Genomic DNA, 16,885 nt, shown 5'->3' on the forward strand with positions numbered 1-16,885 from the left:
ACATCAAATATGGAGGACAGGGGTTCTTGGGTCCAGTTTGCGAGAAAATGAATTCCTGCGCACAATCCTAAGTACTTACTATGAAATTTTCATTGTCACTTGAATGATATAAGAATGGTTATAACAATAGCTCATCATAGTTTTGTGCCGTTGTCGTTAGAATTTCAGTACAATTACAAGTATCATTTATTTGCCAAACACAGTAGGAAGACCTGTAGCTTTATAACGCCGCGACTTTAATGAAATTTTGTGAATTTTAAGTTTATTTTATAGGATGAATATTGCATAAAATAATGGAAGGATAATTATTCTAGTATTTATATTTCTTTTATACAGCAAAAAACTTATTTCTTTATGGTATAATTTCATGCTCTCATTGTTGTCTTGTGCATAATCTTGGGTCTCCTTTGATAATTCATTTTTTGGTAATTACCATGACGAGAAACTGCCAAGTGAATACGAAACATCCTTTTTCTTTTTAACTGCAGATTCATTACTTGTTTCTCCTTTGCCAGGTCTGTAGATAAAGCATGTATGTGAATGTAAACAATAACTAGCAGCATCAATGTTAGAGTAATATGCCAGTCATAGATGGTAAAAATAGAGTTCATAAATATTCTGAACTTACTTCTCTTGTTCTTTTCCCAATTTTATATACTTTGCAACGCCGCTGCGGTAAACTTTCAAATTATTGTCTGTCTCCTTCTTGTCTGACGAATTGGCCTTTCTTGCTTCCTGTGCGAGACGCTCAGATTCAGCGGATCTCTCTGCTATAAGCTGTTCGTCGGCTTCTTGAAAGGGATCCACATAGACCTGAGTTCTCTGAATAATGATATCCTCAATGGGTCGATCCTTATTATCAACTTCAACTTTCTCAATTGCATTCAAGGTTTCGAGACCTCCGACAATTTTTCCAAAGACTGTGTGCTTGCGGTCCAGGTGACGACACGACCGAAACGTTATGAAGCTGAGAAAAGTAAAATAAATTTATTCAAGATCAACACTGATTACCTGTCAAAATCTGATCTCCATCACGTACAATTGTGAACCATTTGTATTAGGTCCTGAATTAGCCATTGACAGAATTCCTCGACCTTGATGAACCAAATTTGTTTTAAATTCATCCTCAAAGGGTTTACCCCATATAGATTTTCCTCCATTCCCAGTATTTGTAGGATCTCCACCTTGAATCTATTTTATTTTAAATATTAATTCATATCAGTAACTTTTTACATTAGAGTTCAGTTTTTGGGTTTTACCATAAAATTACGAATTGATCGATGAAACTTTGTCCCTTCGTAATATCCAGTATGACAATGTTTTATGAAATTTTCACACGTTTTTGGAATCAGATCACAATACAATTCCAGGTTGAGTGCTCCAAAATTTGTTAAAAATCTGACATATCCTTTCTTCTTTACGCGTTCGTATCGAACCAAATCTTCGGCAACTACAGCAGCCTGATGTGTTGTTTCAGTAGGCATCACTGTAGAAGTAAAACCTGCGGCAACGGCACCGGTCGAATAATGTGCCTAAAGTATTTTTTAAATTTTACTTGAATGAAATTTCATTATTTACACTTCTATTAAAACATTGCATTAAAAACTAGAATCTTACAGCATTGAATTTATCGGCCTTTGGTCGTTCCACTACATTCTTATTCTCTGCAGGCTTATATTCTCTATCCAATTCCTCCAAAATCTCTTTGGTTTCCATTGAAACAGTTTTGAGTTTTGCTTTTGGATCACTTCTCTCTCTGATAGTTTCTGAAAATGTATTCAATCAATTTTCATGCCTTAATCATGTCATATATGTCATACGAACCTTCATCTTCAACACGTAAATTATTCTTGATGTGATGGAAGGTCGATAAATTGAATTTGTTGGCATTGGTAGGATCCTGAATTGTTATTATATCTTGCCTGGTAAATGGTTCATCAGTAACAAGATCTTTCCAGTTTCGTGTTTTAATATTCAATTGTTCAACTGCCTGTAATTGATTCCAATAATGTCTATTATGGTATATATTTTTGAAGAAAGAAACTAATCAATTTTTCAATATACCTCATGTGAAAATACATTGCCTGTTGTCTTAATTGCAACAATGTGCGAGTGCTTTGTAAATAACTTAAATAGAACTGGACAATGGTATTGTCCAGTAGCATTTTTAGAAAAATTTAATTTAATAAGATTTTTTGCATCTAATGGTTTTCCTGTCACAGGATTGTGCTTAAAATGTTTAATATAACTGAGAATTGCTTCAAGTTCAAAAACATTCCCATTGGCATCGCAGTATGGATGCTCAAATGGCTGTAAACTCAAGCAGCAATGATCATAAGGAAGACGACGGAATGTTGTATCCTCAGTTGATTCCGATGTACCAGACTTTTTTCCACCATACAGCGTTGTCCACTCAGTGTACGTTAAGTACCTATGACAGTTATAAACTATTATTTTTAATATGACCTATTGCATTTCCACAAATAATATCCCTTGCATCAAAGTGGATCACGATAACATAATACACAACACCAAAAGAATCTTACATTTTATCCTTCTGATGTTGGCGTTTCCCCATCTTGATGTATTATATTTCTGCTGTTACTGTTGCAATAAATTATGTAAAATTGTGTGAAAAAATACAATTTTCTTTACATCTAATAAATTATTATTTGAAAGAACAGGAAATATTTGTGGTTTCAAGATCAGTTCTGAGTTTCTCTTCCACAAAAAATAGAATACCTAGTAAATCTTAATTATTCTTCTTGATCCTTTTTTGGCTGTATACTCTAGAGCGCCAAGTGCCAGGTAAATCTTAATTGCAACAGTAATACTATTTTGTTATTTGCAAACACTGTCACCAAAACAATTTACATTAATCACAATAAACCAATATCATAACCTATTACCGACATTTATGATCGCTAAAATTAAATAGCAGTTCACAGTGACAGTCACGTTTCCTCCTTATCTTGGGCTATAGACATTTTACCACATTTTATCGTTGATTGGCAAAGAAGCAACAGCTGTTAAATATGTATCCTTCCATCATTGATTTAAAAGAATGCGATTAGAGAAATTTCCTGTTCGTTAACTTTAAATAATTCAATTTGATTTAAATAATTCTAATTTTCATAGTAATCATAACAAAATTATTTTTCCGCTACAAATCATTGTAAATCCGCCCTACGACATCTCGGCCGCAGCCATCTTCAAATTGGCAGTACTGTTGGCAAATATGAAAAAGTAAAGCCACACGATAGCACAAGTTCTTAAATAATTTCTAAAACGCTGTAGAATTATTGTTCTTCCATAAATCTCAGAGAATAATTAAAATGCAAGACCCCAGGAATTTCTCGTGAGTAATTAAAGACGTTAAATACTTTCTTGGTAACAGGAGGTTGAGAACCGTAACGGAATCTAAAATTGGCAAACCTGATAGCCGGTTCTAACAGCGCCATCGTTGGTGGAAAACTTTTCCTATTTAGCAGGACAGCATTTCTCAATCGTATAAGTTCGTCCCTCAGAGTGACAAGGGGCAAGAAGAAAATGTAATTGAAGTCAAGGAGGTGCGAGTGAGACAAGGCTAAGTTTCAAAATAAATAGGGAATTTGAGAGTCACTGTACTTCAGTGGCTTCCGGGACTATTACGGAGAGGGCGATTCAAAATCCTGCCTTTGTGCGCTTGTGTACAGTTTTCCGCCGTGCGGTGCCTGTCCCTGAGCGCGATCCTCCCGGCGTCCCAGGACGAGGAAGGCAATTCGGGAAGCGAGAAGGCGCGACGCGCCACTTCTCAGCCTTCACCGGCTTCTCCGTTTGTATCCTGCAGTCCGCGATTCTAATTGTGGGGTAGCCATCCATCGGTGACCATCGTTGTCCTCGTCTTCGTCGCGATCAACTCGCAGACAAACTCGAGCAACTCTGAAGCCTCCATTACCGCTGAGCCGCCTTTCGAACTCATTACAAAAGCACGCTCGACCGATCGTCCCGGCTCACTCAGCTCCAAGGTAGGAGTTCACGATGTTTTCTACAACTTCCACGAGAATACCAACTTCGTCTTTACCTTTTGTCTTGGCGACTTCGACACCCTCTTCTGGAATTCTGTCTGTCTTGACTCCTCGTGCGTTAGTCTTCCGGCACTTACGTGGCTCTTCATTGGTAATAGCTAGAATTAGGAACATCTTCAGGAGGAATGTCTCTACGTTGTTTGAAGTGCATACCGTGATGTAATTTCATTAGCAGTTTTTTTATGTATACACTCTTACATTGCTAGAAGTGGGAGTAACTTGGTACAGTTTCAGTTTGTTTGCCTCTGCGAAGGGTGTGTTTTGCAGAAAATGGTTTAGACCTTAATTTTTGGAATGGAATTAGTTGTGTTTATGGAAATTAGTGTTGAGTGATGGTCATATATAATTAAAGGGATAGTTGACCATTATATTGGATATTTAGAATGGTTTTGAGAAAGATTGTTTCTTTCACTTATATTTGGTTAAAAATTTTATTTTACTTTACTGTGACAACACTCTTCTTAAGAAAGATAGTGAGCTTCTTTTATTCAATACTTGAATCTTTGAATATTTGTTAACTGTATATGGTTGAATACTATTAGTGCAAGTGTTATTGTAAAGGTTGTGCAAATTTCTTTTCTTTTGATCCATCAAAACAAATGTATTCATTGCTAGTAGAAAATATTGATATTAATTATCTTATAAACATGTTTGCCAAAAAATAAAATTATTTCTTGACCCTTTGAAAATCTTTTTTTTTTAGTCATGTCGTCAGGAGCAGGGTCTAGCGGAACTGGTAGAGGTCGTGGTTCGTCTCTTGCAGACAATAAGCCTGATAACAAGGAGGCAAAACCAAATCCAAAGATGTCGAAGGCTTTAGGAACCTCAGCAAAGAGGTAATTAAAATTGTGCAACATTTCTCCATAATATATTGCGCAAGATTTTGTTATTTAATGAATGTTGACTCAATTGCAGGATACAAAAAGAACTTGCAGAAATCACTTTGGATCCACCACCAAATTGCAGGTATGTTGTTAGGTAGGTGTATGATTAGTTAAGCAGCTCCTGTTAACAAACATTTTATTTTAGTGCTGGACCGAAAGGTGACAATTTATATGAATGGGTCTCTACAATTTTGGGACCTCCAGGCTCGGTGTACGAAGGAGGCGTTTTCTTCCTGGACATTCATTTCTCCCCAGAGTATCCTTTCAAACCTCCTAAGGTACTGTACTAAAAAATTTGCATCAGCAAAACACTATTCTGATTGTTCATTGTCTAAATTTAACTGTCTATATATTTAGGTGACATTCCGAACGCGTATTTATCACTGCAACATAAATAGTCAGGGTGTAATATGCCTGGACATACTAAAAGACAACTGGTCGCCAGCACTGACCATCTCCAAGGTTCTTCTATCAATTTGCTCCCTCCTCACAGACTGCAATCCAGGTAAGTGAAACTAAAAAAACCCATCTCGAAACCCTCATAATTCTTCCCAGCGTAACAAAAAATTTCTCTGCTTCCTTCACTAGACATTCGTCTATAGAGTCATTATGTACAAATCATACCTGTTACTACTATGTGATAACCAGAACTCATAATGTTATTAAAAATTTAAAAATCACAATCAATATTTCCAAAACGTCGTACAAGCACAGCATGGACAAAATTTATAATTTTCAGCTGATCCTCTGGTGGGCAGTATAGCAACACAATATTTGCAAAATCGCGAGGAACATGATCGCATAGCGCGGCTCTGGACGAAGCGATACGCCACATGAGCGTTCCCGGGTGGCCATAACCTCCTATCAGCCTCATGCCAAAATCCGAGCCGCAAGCAAGTGAGCAAGCAAGCCGCGCCCAAGGATGCAGAAGCAGGCAAGCGAGCGAACAAGCTAGCAAAAGCCGGTCGAAGGAGCCGGAAAGCAAGAAAGACAAGAGGCCTGGACATCGTGTGCCGGTACGCACCCGCGGCATGAGCTTGGAGAGCTCTCACCCGAGGAGGAACCTAGACTAAGCCGAATACAACTATGACAAGCTAGTATTTAAATGCCCGACCGGTACTACCGAATATTTCTAGGCTAGGCAGGTCACGAACTACGATTAACGTTAAGTAAGTAATTAGGTACTTAGTTGCTAAGAGAGAATCAACCTCGACCGCGCGGACCTTCCTCCAAGAAGGATTTCGTTTCGTTTCGACCCACTGATACAAGTTTCATGAAATTTCAACATTATTTAAAACTAAAACAGAATCAACTTCGAGGCATACTTAACTTTGAGAGTAGAAAAATCATTATTTCCGATGGAAGGTTCGTCCGGCGCCGATTTCTCACGACTCTTCCCGGTATTTTTGTATCGAACCGCTAACCTTAAATTATTCGTTTCCTTGCCTCGCGTCATGTCATGTCGCCGGTCCCCTCGACTCTTGTCGGCTTCTTCCTTCGATGTCTGTCTGTCCATATCTTTTCTTTTTTCCTTTTCGGAAAGAAAGAAAATCTATTACGAATTAAAGAGAATCATTAACCGGCTGGCCGAGGAGGATACTTGCCGAGAGAACCCGTGGACCGGTCGCTGTTTGGGGCCAGCTGCTAAATCACTGTAATTGTAAATAAAACTCTTATTTCCTGTATATTCATGCTGCTAGTAAGTACCGTATTAAAAATGAAAAAAGGAAAACGAGGGACTGTAGTTTTAATCGGAAATTTACACTTCGGCCTTGCCTTTCCTGGATGTGTTAAGATCATTATTGATATTTTCATCTGTGCCAGGTGGGGATGAGATGAACTAGTGAGTGGATGTGGGAAAGATTGATGATTGTACGAATGACTATGAGTGAGAGAGAGAAACTGTGTTTGGATAAAACGAACCGGTTAAAGTTGATCACTCGAGTTCTCGTTGAACCTCTCGACGATCCTTAGAGAATCCTTCGAAAGATCCGAGATTACTCTTAGTCAACTGGATAGTTCAGCCATAAGGGCTTTCGCGTTCTCTTTCGACCTCGAAAGGAACCCATATTAATTCCTTATGATTAATCTCCACCTTCCATGTGCGACTTTAAAAAAGTTAATTCATCGAATCAAGCCCTTGGAGATGCATTTGAGGATTTGTTGCGATTCTTTTAAAACGTTTTATGTCATTAGCCTAATTCTTTAAGTTTTCCTTATCTTTTTAGTACTACAAATTAAAAGTAATCACTCATAATCTTCGCGATACGATGATCATTATTAGGAATTAGTCATTCACAGGGTCTCGAGACACGTAATTTAAGTAAGTTTTCCTTTTGCATTTTAAAAACGTAACTTTTAAGGATCCATCATCGAAACATTGACACACTTTATAAAGGAGTATAGGTATTGCTCAAAGATTGTAAAGCAAAAAAAAAAGAGGAAGAGGAAGTGAAACAAAGTGAAATAAGAGAATGAGAATTAAGTCTTTTGTTATTCCAAAATTGAATCCACGCTTAGTATTTATGTTCAGCGTCTCGCCTAAGTCGTCGTGATAAAAATAAAAAATATATCTATATATATACACACACATATATAATTATATTTCACTACAGTTAATAAAGCCCGTGCGTCGTTATTTTGGCGATATGAATTACTATTATTAATTATCACATTCAAGAATTTTAAGACTGCGTATAAGGCGCCGCCCCGCGAGTTATGTTTGAAACTGTAATCTTCCTCGTTTGTCATGTGTAATCTTACATCGCTTATAGTTACTGGATGGATGAACGAGAGGGTCAGAGTGAATGTGTGTGTGAGAGAGAGAGAAAGGATGCTGCGATATAAAGAATACATTTATGGAGATTAAAGAGAACACTGATTAGCCAAAAGCTTAACTCAAGATCAGGCTGAACTCAGTCCTTCGCTCTTTCGGTGCATCGAATGCAAGATGCACCAAAGTGCAGCCTGCGATTCTAGTAATTACTGCGAATAAATACCGTACTGAGTGTCACGATTAATTATCTTAACGTTTCTTCGGCTTGTCGTTGGAACTATTTTGTTATTCTTATCTTTTTTTAAATTAATCTTGGCTGTATTAAATTTCACCAGTGTTCTCACTCGCGACACTCAGTCCGGTAGGTTGATAGGCGTGAAATTGTAATAAAGACGGTTCAATAATCTGATATAATGATAAATGTTAGTCTGCTAGTTAATGGCATCGATATTAAGATTAAATAAACTGCATCATACATTGACATAAAGATCAATAAGATTACCCAGAGTGTTTTGCGATTGTTGAATTCTCGTGTTGCTTTGGTTTTATTCAAAATGGAAGAATCGGAATGGGAAGTTCGATTGGAAGATTTGCAAAAGTCAAATACCTGATGATTGGTGGTTGCACCGAGGTGATAACAGTCTCTGGGCTTCTTTTTCCATAAATTATTAGTATTCACGACGAGTCCTTGGCCCTGTAATTTATGTTGTGTGCATGGATGCTTGAATATAACTGAAATTAATGTTAATTTTCAAAGGACTGACGGTGACTGGGGTTTTAGCTCAATTTTTTTCTCTTCTCTTTTTAAAATACCTTTAATAGTTACCAAGTACGTTTCTAACAATATGCACTTTACAAAGAGTAATTGGATACACAGACTAGGTCGGTTCAATTCATTTGAACGCTTTAATTTTATACGTTGTAAATAAATTTATCAATAATCTTTATTTTGTATTTCTTTCGCGCGAAGTATCACTTTCAAAATTCTTTTTCATGCTTTCACTCTTATTTTTTCCTTGATGATAATTCTGATGATTGAAAATATATCGGGTAAGGATATCTTTGAAATAAGAATGTCGTCAGTTCTTGGTGTTATTAATTTATTAATATTAGTAAATCTAGACACATATATGTGCTAAGGACGAGTCATTGGCTCCCAGAAACAAGTTAACCACCAATCGATTTTTTTCAAAAAATCCAATTTCACGTAAAAGTTTTTAAATTTCTAAAAAAAGCTACCTTAATACAAGAAACACGAACGCGCATTGCAGTTAAATATAGCTGTGCGCTCGTAAATAATTAATACTGATTACAAGAATAGCAGTCGCCTTTTTGTCTTTTTTTTTTAATTTATTTTATCATACTGTTGTTGTCAGGTTCAGTCTTCTCCGCTTTGTGTGAAATGGTAAGAGCCACCTTTGTTTCATCTCATTCCTACAGTTTCTCTAGTTTCGTCCATACCTGTTACTTTTTTTTCCAGTTATTATACTTCCTTCGGACACAACCAAACCTGGAGCTTAAAATACTCTGGACACGTGCTACGATTATAAATAAATTACTTGCGCATTACAATTATCATTATATTCCTATACGCTTCTTTATAACTCACATATATTCAGCAGGACTCTTTTTATTTTTAAACTTCTCCCTCCTTCGGCCAAGCAACAAAAAAACACTTTCAAACGACGCGCCGTACCAGTCAATTAAATGAATCATCATTAGACGCGGCACCCAGCTTACAATTTCTTTTTCCGTTTTCTTTGTCGTTAGGCACACTCCGACTTAATATCTATGACGCATGAGTCTGTATATATATATATATATATATATATATATATATATTTTTTAGTATTCTTGACCAGCATTGCAGCGATATCATTTTATCTTCCCTTCAACGGCCACGCTACGCAAATATATCTATGCTAAATCGACAATGCTCGGTGACGTAAACATTTTTTTAGGCGCTTTTTAAAAAAAAATATTACAGTACACTTCGAGAAGTCGATTATTTATTATCAGTTTATATTGTTCTTTTTTTTTATGTCGCATCATCAATATTGACTCACGCTGGACTATCAAATTTTGCTCAATTGCAACGGAAACTTTACGTAGAATAATGCGTACGTTGCTTTTGGTCCCCCAAGCAAAAATACGATCGACGCTTCTGGCAAATACGGCGTAGCGTGCAACCTGAGAATTATGTTAAACGGTTTTGCGAGTAAAGAAGGATCGATACGAGTTCACTGACACGCGGAGCTTTGTTATCGACAGGCCAGTAATGGCTTCGCTACATTTAGTTCACGAAGTCTGCTGAAAACTCTTAGCCAATTGAAATATCATATATTGCACTTTTTACTATAGTATGTCTCTCTCTCTCGCTCGCTCTATTAGGTCAGAGTAGATTTTGAAATTACTGATTTTTCGTAAAATAACACTATGGTACATATAACTCATTTGAGTTTTCTGTCGGTTCGCGTTTAGTGGGGATTTGTGACATCCATTGTGTTATTTAGAAATCTTGTTCTCCCCTCGCACTGCAATGCAGGTCCTTAATATTTAAAAAAAAGTTCGAGCGCGACAGCTATCAGAATTCTAATGAGAAAAACAGTACAGTATGTTTGACGTTTAATGTTTCCTACAAGCAACGAGTCTTTTATGGATTCTCCAATTCTTTTTTTTTGTTACTTCTGTTCACTCGATTGAAAATAAAAAATGACTCGTTGCTGCTTAACACTGTGACGCTTTCAAACGTAACGGAGGAACAGAGCGTGGTTGATGTTCGGTAAGACTTTTTTTCTCTTTATCAGTCAAAATTGTTCATTTTTGGCAGTTTCTTTTTTTTTTGGCAGTAAATGCAACTCGACGGAGCACGGATGACGGAACGCAATCATCGTCCTTGTCATTAAGTTTCTAAGCTACAAACGGAAAGCTTACAAAAGTTTGAAGGTGTATGGATAATTTGTATAAAATTTTGTTTCAAAGATTTACACTTTTCCTCCGTACGTTTGAATCCTAATGTAATTGCCAGAAACCATTGACTAAAGCAACAACACAAGAAGACATTTTACATTGAACGATAGAGATAGAGAAAATGGTAGCGATGAGTATATCTATATATTAAAAAAAAATTTCTTTTTTTTTTGTATCTCTACGAATGCACGATGGGGACAATAACATGATAATAGCTTCCTTTAGCCGATCAGTGAGCTGTTGTCTCGCTGTAATTAAAAAAAGCACAGTGCTCATATTAATTACCCGTCTTTTCAAATAGCTGTGGACGAAGAGGCGTGTTTTTTTTCCATACAAGCTAAAAATTGATCTTAAAAGAAAAAATTGTCCCATCCGAAACATGATAACTGGGTTAATTTATGCTTCTTCGGAGATCAGTGCGAAAGAAAGAAAAAATATATTTAAATTTTCCAGCCGACGAATCCTAACGACAAATTATTGTGGCCGTAGCTTACTAATTTTCAGACTTAGGACGAGAGTTTCTCTGTATCACACCTTTTCTGTTTTTGGTTTTTTTTTTATCAAGTTTTCTCACATTTTTCATTTTATTTTACCGTTAACGCTACCGTAAACTTTACATTGTAGAAAACAACGGAATATTCATTAATATTATTCTTACTACTTTGCATCTTAATTAGTCATTGTTTATACTTAGGTTTAGATAAATAGTAATTATAAAGATACGTTAGGGGGGACTATGCTTGGTACATAAATCGGTTTTCTCCCCAGAAAGAGCAAAAAAAAAAGAAAAAAAAATAGAAGAAGCGAAAAAAGGAAGCTGCGCTATTGATGATAATAGTTAATATTATTACTTCAGTGTGATGTTAGATGAAAGTTTAAGTATTACAAGAAAGTTTTGAAACGTGCTTTACTGATATACAGACTTCAGTTCATGAAGAATAAAATATTGACAATATAAGAGAAATTTAGAATAGTACGTAGCAGTGGTTTTTTTTCTTCTTCTTTTCGATCAGTTAAGCATTAAACTTGAGCTGTCGACACCATGAAAAATTGCATAGAATCATCAAAAATAGTTCTTTCATTTTTGTTTCTCTTTGCTTTCATGCCTACGTAACAAAATCTACGTAGGCAAGAATTTGCTGATTATAAACTCGTTAGAATAAATAGTGTCCCCATAAACCAATACATATAGAGTGACTTCACAATCTAAATCGCCAAAAAGTCTAAAGAATCTACACAGCAGCTAATCCATGTTCAGTAAATAGAATTGACGTCGAACATATCTATATCGTTTCTATACTTATATTTGTAATATATATTTAAATAGATCCACTGACTGCAACAAGTAAGTGCGGTGAGAGAAGAGAAAAAAAAAAAGAAAAAGAAAAGGGACAGTACAAAATTCATGAACGATACTTGGCAGTCAGCTTTTACAAAATCGCAGGTCGCTCGCGACACGTGAGAAACGGCGGGCTCGCTTAGGACTTAGAATTGACGCAAATTCGTATGCATAAGGAACAAAAAAACAACGACAAATAAACCCAACGCCCTAATCATAAACTCTAATCACTTCATAGAAATGTACAAAATGAAGGTATATCTTCTACATGGCTCATCGAGAAAGACACTAGTCCGGGTGGCGAAATTAAAAAAATTATTCTCCAAAGCCACGACAATGTGAGAATATTTTTCGAGTGTTGTGCATCGAACCAGATCATACGATTCATTGTTTTACATAGTAATAAAAAAGAAAACCAGTGAAAAACAATTAGGCAGAGACAGAGACAGAGAGAGATAGAGACATAGACATAGACAGAAAGAGGAAACAGTGGCAGCTGGTGTTTGTGGTCACCAGTTGATTTTTGGTGCTCGGCAGAGAAACATTGCGTGAGAATCTGTGAGAATTTTGGATCTCTTACACGGTCTCGTACTCGCGCCGAATCGAACGAGCCAAGCAGCATGCGAAGATCACACCGATCAGCTGAAAAAGAAAAATTCAATTTTTTTTTTTCTTACGTAATATAAAAGATTTCATAAAACAAGAACTATATACATGGTCAATGGTTTTGTTAAAACGTTAGTCGAAGGACTGTGACAATTTTTTTTTTCCAAGGCTCTAGGACGTTCTTGATGTGAATCATGGTATTGATACGTGTATATTATCCTACTGCTACTAATAAATCAATATTTTACCTGGATCAGAGCGATACCGATGCCAACGCTGCCAAGGATCAATGCATTGTTCTCAATCGTGTCACGCAATATATTCATGCAGCCATTAGGATACACGTTCACGGAATTCGAATCGCACTTGTCAGTGGACGGAATTTCTGAGCAGCATGAATCAGGAAGGTTATTTCCGGGAAAGAGACCAGTGTGGTTCCAGTCAAGAGGACTGTTAAGGCCGCAGCATTCAAGCTAAAGAAAGAAAAAAGGTAAAATATTATTTTACAAAAGTAATGTCTAACGGCATGATAAACGTGAAGGACATTTTTATCTACAATTGATTGTAAATTTAAAAATCAATAAATACAAAAAATAAATGGACAGATAAGAATTTGATGGATATCCAAAATAATTGTTTTCATAATCAATCTAGAAATATATATCTAACTCATAGGGTCATTTCTATGTTACACAACAGAGCAGAGCGAAGCTCAATTCCCCTTCACTTGTCTGGACTCTTGCGAAATGACAAGTTCCTTCAAGCCTGACTTGCCAAATGCATCTACATCTCGCGTAACAATTTAACGGACTATCAACAATTTCAATTGGTTCCAGTTGTACAATTGAAACTAGTAAAAGTATCTATTTAACTTCATGAATGGCGTCCATCGATAAGAATTGCTACTCGGTACACTGCGTATGCCGTTGACCAGGTTACGTGATCAGAATGTCACGAAGTACCTAAAGGAAGTTACGAGCAACAGTAAGTATTGCTTCATGTACAGTCGGTGCATGGGAATATATTGATTAACTATAAAAGCACGTACTTCGTTTATTCCAAGCTTAAGGTAGATTGAAACCGGCTACGGTGCATCGCTGATATGTCATATCGACAAGGCTGGAGGCGAGGAAACTTCGTATCGAAAAATTTCGTAATCGACTGTACGAGAACAATTTCCAGCGATACGGTTTAAAGTTCGTGTAAAAGTTTACTTGCGTGTCCCTTTTCTTTATTCTTATAGACAGCTGTGCAACAGTGCTATAGATATTGAATAGGGAACGGCAAGGATATTTTAAGGCTGTCACCTTGAGATGCAGTTACATTTTATATATTTTTTATAATTCAAAAATTCACTTCCACGGAAAAAGAAATTTTAACTGAAAGTTTCCATTTTTTATAATAAATCACTTGGCAGTGCTTTTTGTGCAAAAATTTTTAGCTACAAAGTTTTCTCGCTTTCAGACTTATCGTGCGACAGCTCACCCATACGAATAGCCTGTTTCAGTCCTCCTTAAGCAGTATTCATACTGCACGATAGAAACGGTATTATCGCTCTTGGTAATTGCTACTGGAACAATCTGTTAGCTGGAATCGAACAGCTACAGGTATGTAAAAATCTATACTGTACCAGTAACAGCATACGGCATACGGCCAAAAATTGTATGAATACTTGTAATGAAAAAAAAATAAGAACATAAAGAATCATTGTCTTATTTCATTCTTACGTCATGTTGCATAGCATTCCAGGATCGGCCAACGTCCTCGTTGTTCTTGTACTCGAACATTGTGGCGTTCAAACGTTCTTCCAGCATGGTGCGAACTTCCCCACGCATCGTGTAACCAGAGATACCAGCACCGAGTTCCAGGGCGAAGATGAGCAAGAGGAGGACTGAGAACTGACAAAACATACAAGAGAAGTTGGTGTCATTAAGAATAGCGAAAGGAAAACATTATTTATGATTGATAGATTACACATAATTGATCAGTGTAAATAATTGATTGCAAAGCGGAGAATTTTTTTTTATATTTAAGATCAAGGGTCATGTGTTAATTATCAATGCAAAGGAATAAAGTGAATACGAGGTCTTGTGAAATATATTTGCAATGACGTTTTTGAGACACACCGTGATTATCATGCAGTGGTTTTCCTTGACGGCGCCGCAGCAGCCGAAGAACGACACCAGGAAGACGACGATGCCCACGACGATCATCAGTATTGGCGCAGCGAAGAACCAATTGTCAACGAAATTGCTATAGCCATTGTACAGTGAAAGTATAATGGCGCCCACGGAAATGAATATGATTCCAGTGATCTGTAAATAAATAAGAATTATTTTATTTATTATGTTATACATAAAAGTATTTCAATTGAATTTCTAAAGCGTGAGCACAAACCTAGCAAGGATTGGGGTGGGTTTATGGGCGCGGGTTACGAGCAATATTGATCCTGGTGTCAATTGATACAAATATAGGTTGTTCCTATAAATACTAAACAGTGTGACTGCTTTGATATTCATTAGTAACTCATTAATAATCAAGTTAATCAATTCGTAGATAATCGATACGAATCGATCATCAGATAATTGATGTTATTTCTAACCTAACCTACGTCGTGTATACGTCATTGAAAAGGAAATACTTTTTGCGTAATACATAATTTTTTTTGTATACTGACAGTTCCAAAAAATAGTTATTATGTCATAAAGAATGTTAGACTCTTGCGTGGGACTATACATCGTGTCGCTGCTATGAAAGGGATCGTATACAATGGACAGTAATAAATTCCACAGAGTACAGCGACGCAATACAAAATTTCATCCATTTCTCGAAACTTTTCTCGTAATATATACTATTGTATCAAAAATGTATCATCCGTATCCCCTACAGTGTGTATCATAATGTTACAACTACGATAAAACCTGTGTCAAAGATAAGTAATATAGGGGAAAAAATACAAAGCATTCCTCTTTGCATGCGCAGACGTAACGATTTACCGACATTAAAATAATCAAGTGAACAATCAATCCAACCGCATGAGTCTATTGTCCCGTTAAAATAGATAAGCAGGCTGATAGACCTTATGCGTTGCCAGCACGTAATTTCTGCTACCCCCAGTATATAATGGTTGAGGAGGAAAAAAGTATCGACGTATAATACTCTATGTAGCCATTACATGCAAAGCGTTAGTCATAAGGCTACGTACGCTATAGAAAAGACTCGAAACTACGCCTTCCACCTACGCGTCAATGGTTATTTCTCTGAATAGCGAATTTCAAGAAAAATAAGGAAGATAGAGCCCACGGAGTGTGTAATGTAGGAAAGTAGATACGTAGAACAAAAAACAAGACACTTCGAACAAGAGCGTGACTCGTGTTACAGCGTAACACAATACCCATTTATCTGTGATTTATTTAGGGAAGCCGGCGTTTCGTGTGAGGAAATCTAGGCTTTTGCTTGGTCCAAAATAAACCGTCTAGGCTTTCTCTAGACTTTATTGAAAAACACTCTGGAAAGCGAACAAGAATACTCTTGACAAGAACAACGTGGACATATTCATAGTCGAGTAACATCTTCCTTAAGAACTGTCTTTGCCTGTTGGCAATGTGTCAGAAATAGACAGTTGAATAACATACGAGACAAAATGTTTACATAGTTCTGTCTAATGTCTGTTCATATAATAAACAAATAATTAACTTCGATTGAATGATAATTCTTGATATATTTAAAGATATAAATTCAGAAATCATTCAACTCATGGAACAAGACTCATAGTCCTTCGACGAGGCACGAAAGAAACTGCCGGTGTTAGACGATTGAAAAAACGTCACGACTTTTTAAGGTGAGACAATGGGCTGAATGCGTAGTTTCCCTTCCAGTAGGATGTATTAAGTTTGAAACGGTCTTTTTCATGATTATCGAACGGGCTCGTTCACATAGAGTCACTGGGAGTCGACGAAGTTATAAGAAGATAGACCGTTGCTTACCGCAAATATCAAGTTGAACAGGAACAAGAGGTACTTGACGCACGCCATACCGCCGGAAACCATTTTTAACTGATTTTTTTAAACTTCACTTGTCAATATCAAAAGTAAACTAATGGCTAATCGATATTAAAGTAAACGTAGATGCCAAACGCTTTGTAATACCGACACAACAACGAATTGTTCTTACTGCGAACGCTCGATGAGAAGCACTGAGGAGTCCCAAGATATTTTTGTTGTCCCCCACTGGAACGATGCGC

At 36.6% G+C, this 16,885-nt stretch overlaps 3 protein-coding genes across 11 annotated transcripts; 1 reads left to right on the plus strand and 2 right to left on the minus strand.

Moving 5' to 3' along the window:
- Nucleotides 1-302: 302 nt before the first annotated feature.
- LOC107272105 (peptidyl-prolyl cis-trans isomerase-like 2) lies at nt 303-3,129 on the minus strand. Of its 5 annotated transcripts, none has more exons than XM_025089387.1 (10): nt 2,914-3,129; nt 2,743-2,814; nt 2,547-2,604; nt 2,065-2,431; nt 1,825-1,990; nt 1,618-1,766; nt 1,260-1,532; nt 1,040-1,191; nt 629-967; nt 303-517 (listed from the first exon to the last, which is right to left on the minus strand). In XM_025089387.1, the coding sequence occupies exons 3-10, from the start codon at nt 2,576-2,578 to the stop codon at nt 430-432; spliced, it is 1,566 nt and encodes a 521-aa protein (XP_024945155.1). In that variant the 5' UTR covers nt 2,579-2,604; nt 2,743-2,814; nt 2,914-3,129; the 3' UTR covers nt 303-429. The 5 variants fall into 5 exon arrangements, with proteins under 5 accessions (XP_024945155.1, XP_024945156.1, XP_024945157.1 ...); XM_025089388.1 differs by having other exon boundaries at nt 2,743-2,833; XM_025089389.1 differs by having other exon boundaries at nt 2,910-3,129.
- A 95-nt stretch (nt 3,130-3,224) lies between these two features.
- On the plus strand, nt 3,225-8,208 carry LOC107272114 (ubiquitin-conjugating enzyme E2-24 kDa). Of its 2 annotated transcripts, XM_015748923.2 has the most exons (7): nt 3,396-3,569; nt 3,696-4,007; nt 4,771-4,903; nt 4,983-5,033; nt 5,097-5,229; nt 5,309-5,456; nt 5,691-8,208. In XM_015748923.2, the coding sequence occupies exons 3-7, from the start codon at nt 4,773-4,775 to the stop codon at nt 5,786-5,788; spliced, it is 561 nt and encodes a 186-aa protein (XP_015604409.1). In that variant the 5' UTR covers nt 3,396-3,569; nt 3,696-4,007; nt 4,771-4,772; the 3' UTR covers nt 5,789-8,208. The 2 variants fall into 2 exon arrangements, with proteins under 2 accessions (XP_015604410.1, XP_015604409.1); XM_015748924.2 differs by lacking the exons at nt 3,396-3,569; nt 3,696-4,007 and adding an exon at nt 3,225-3,358.
- On the minus strand, nt 4,935-16,849 carry LOC107272112 (CD63 antigen). Of its 4 annotated transcripts, none has more exons than XM_015748919.2 (7): nt 16,629-16,849; nt 14,769-14,957; nt 14,370-14,540; nt 12,891-13,115; nt 12,617-12,678; nt 6,556-6,603; nt 4,935-5,072 (listed from the first exon to the last, which is right to left on the minus strand). In XM_015748919.2, the coding sequence occupies exons 1-7, from the start codon at nt 16,689-16,691 to the stop codon at nt 5,042-5,044; spliced, it is 789 nt and encodes a 262-aa protein (XP_015604405.1). In that variant the 5' UTR covers nt 16,692-16,849; the 3' UTR covers nt 4,935-5,041. The 4 variants fall into 4 exon arrangements, with proteins under 4 accessions (XP_015604405.1, XP_015604406.1, XP_024945178.1 ...); XM_025089410.1 differs by lacking the exon at nt 4,935-5,072 and adding an exon at nt 6,362-6,482; XM_015748920.2 differs by lacking the exon at nt 6,556-6,603.
- Nucleotides 16,850-16,885: the final 36 nt, after the last annotated feature.

The sequence above is a fragment of the Cephus cinctus genome, unplaced genomic scaffold, assembly GCF_000341935.2.
Source record: "Cephus cinctus unplaced genomic scaffold, Ccin1 Ccin1_scaffold1109, whole genome shotgun sequence".
NCBI lineage: Eukaryota > Metazoa > Arthropoda > Insecta > Hymenoptera > Cephidae > Cephus > Cephus cinctus.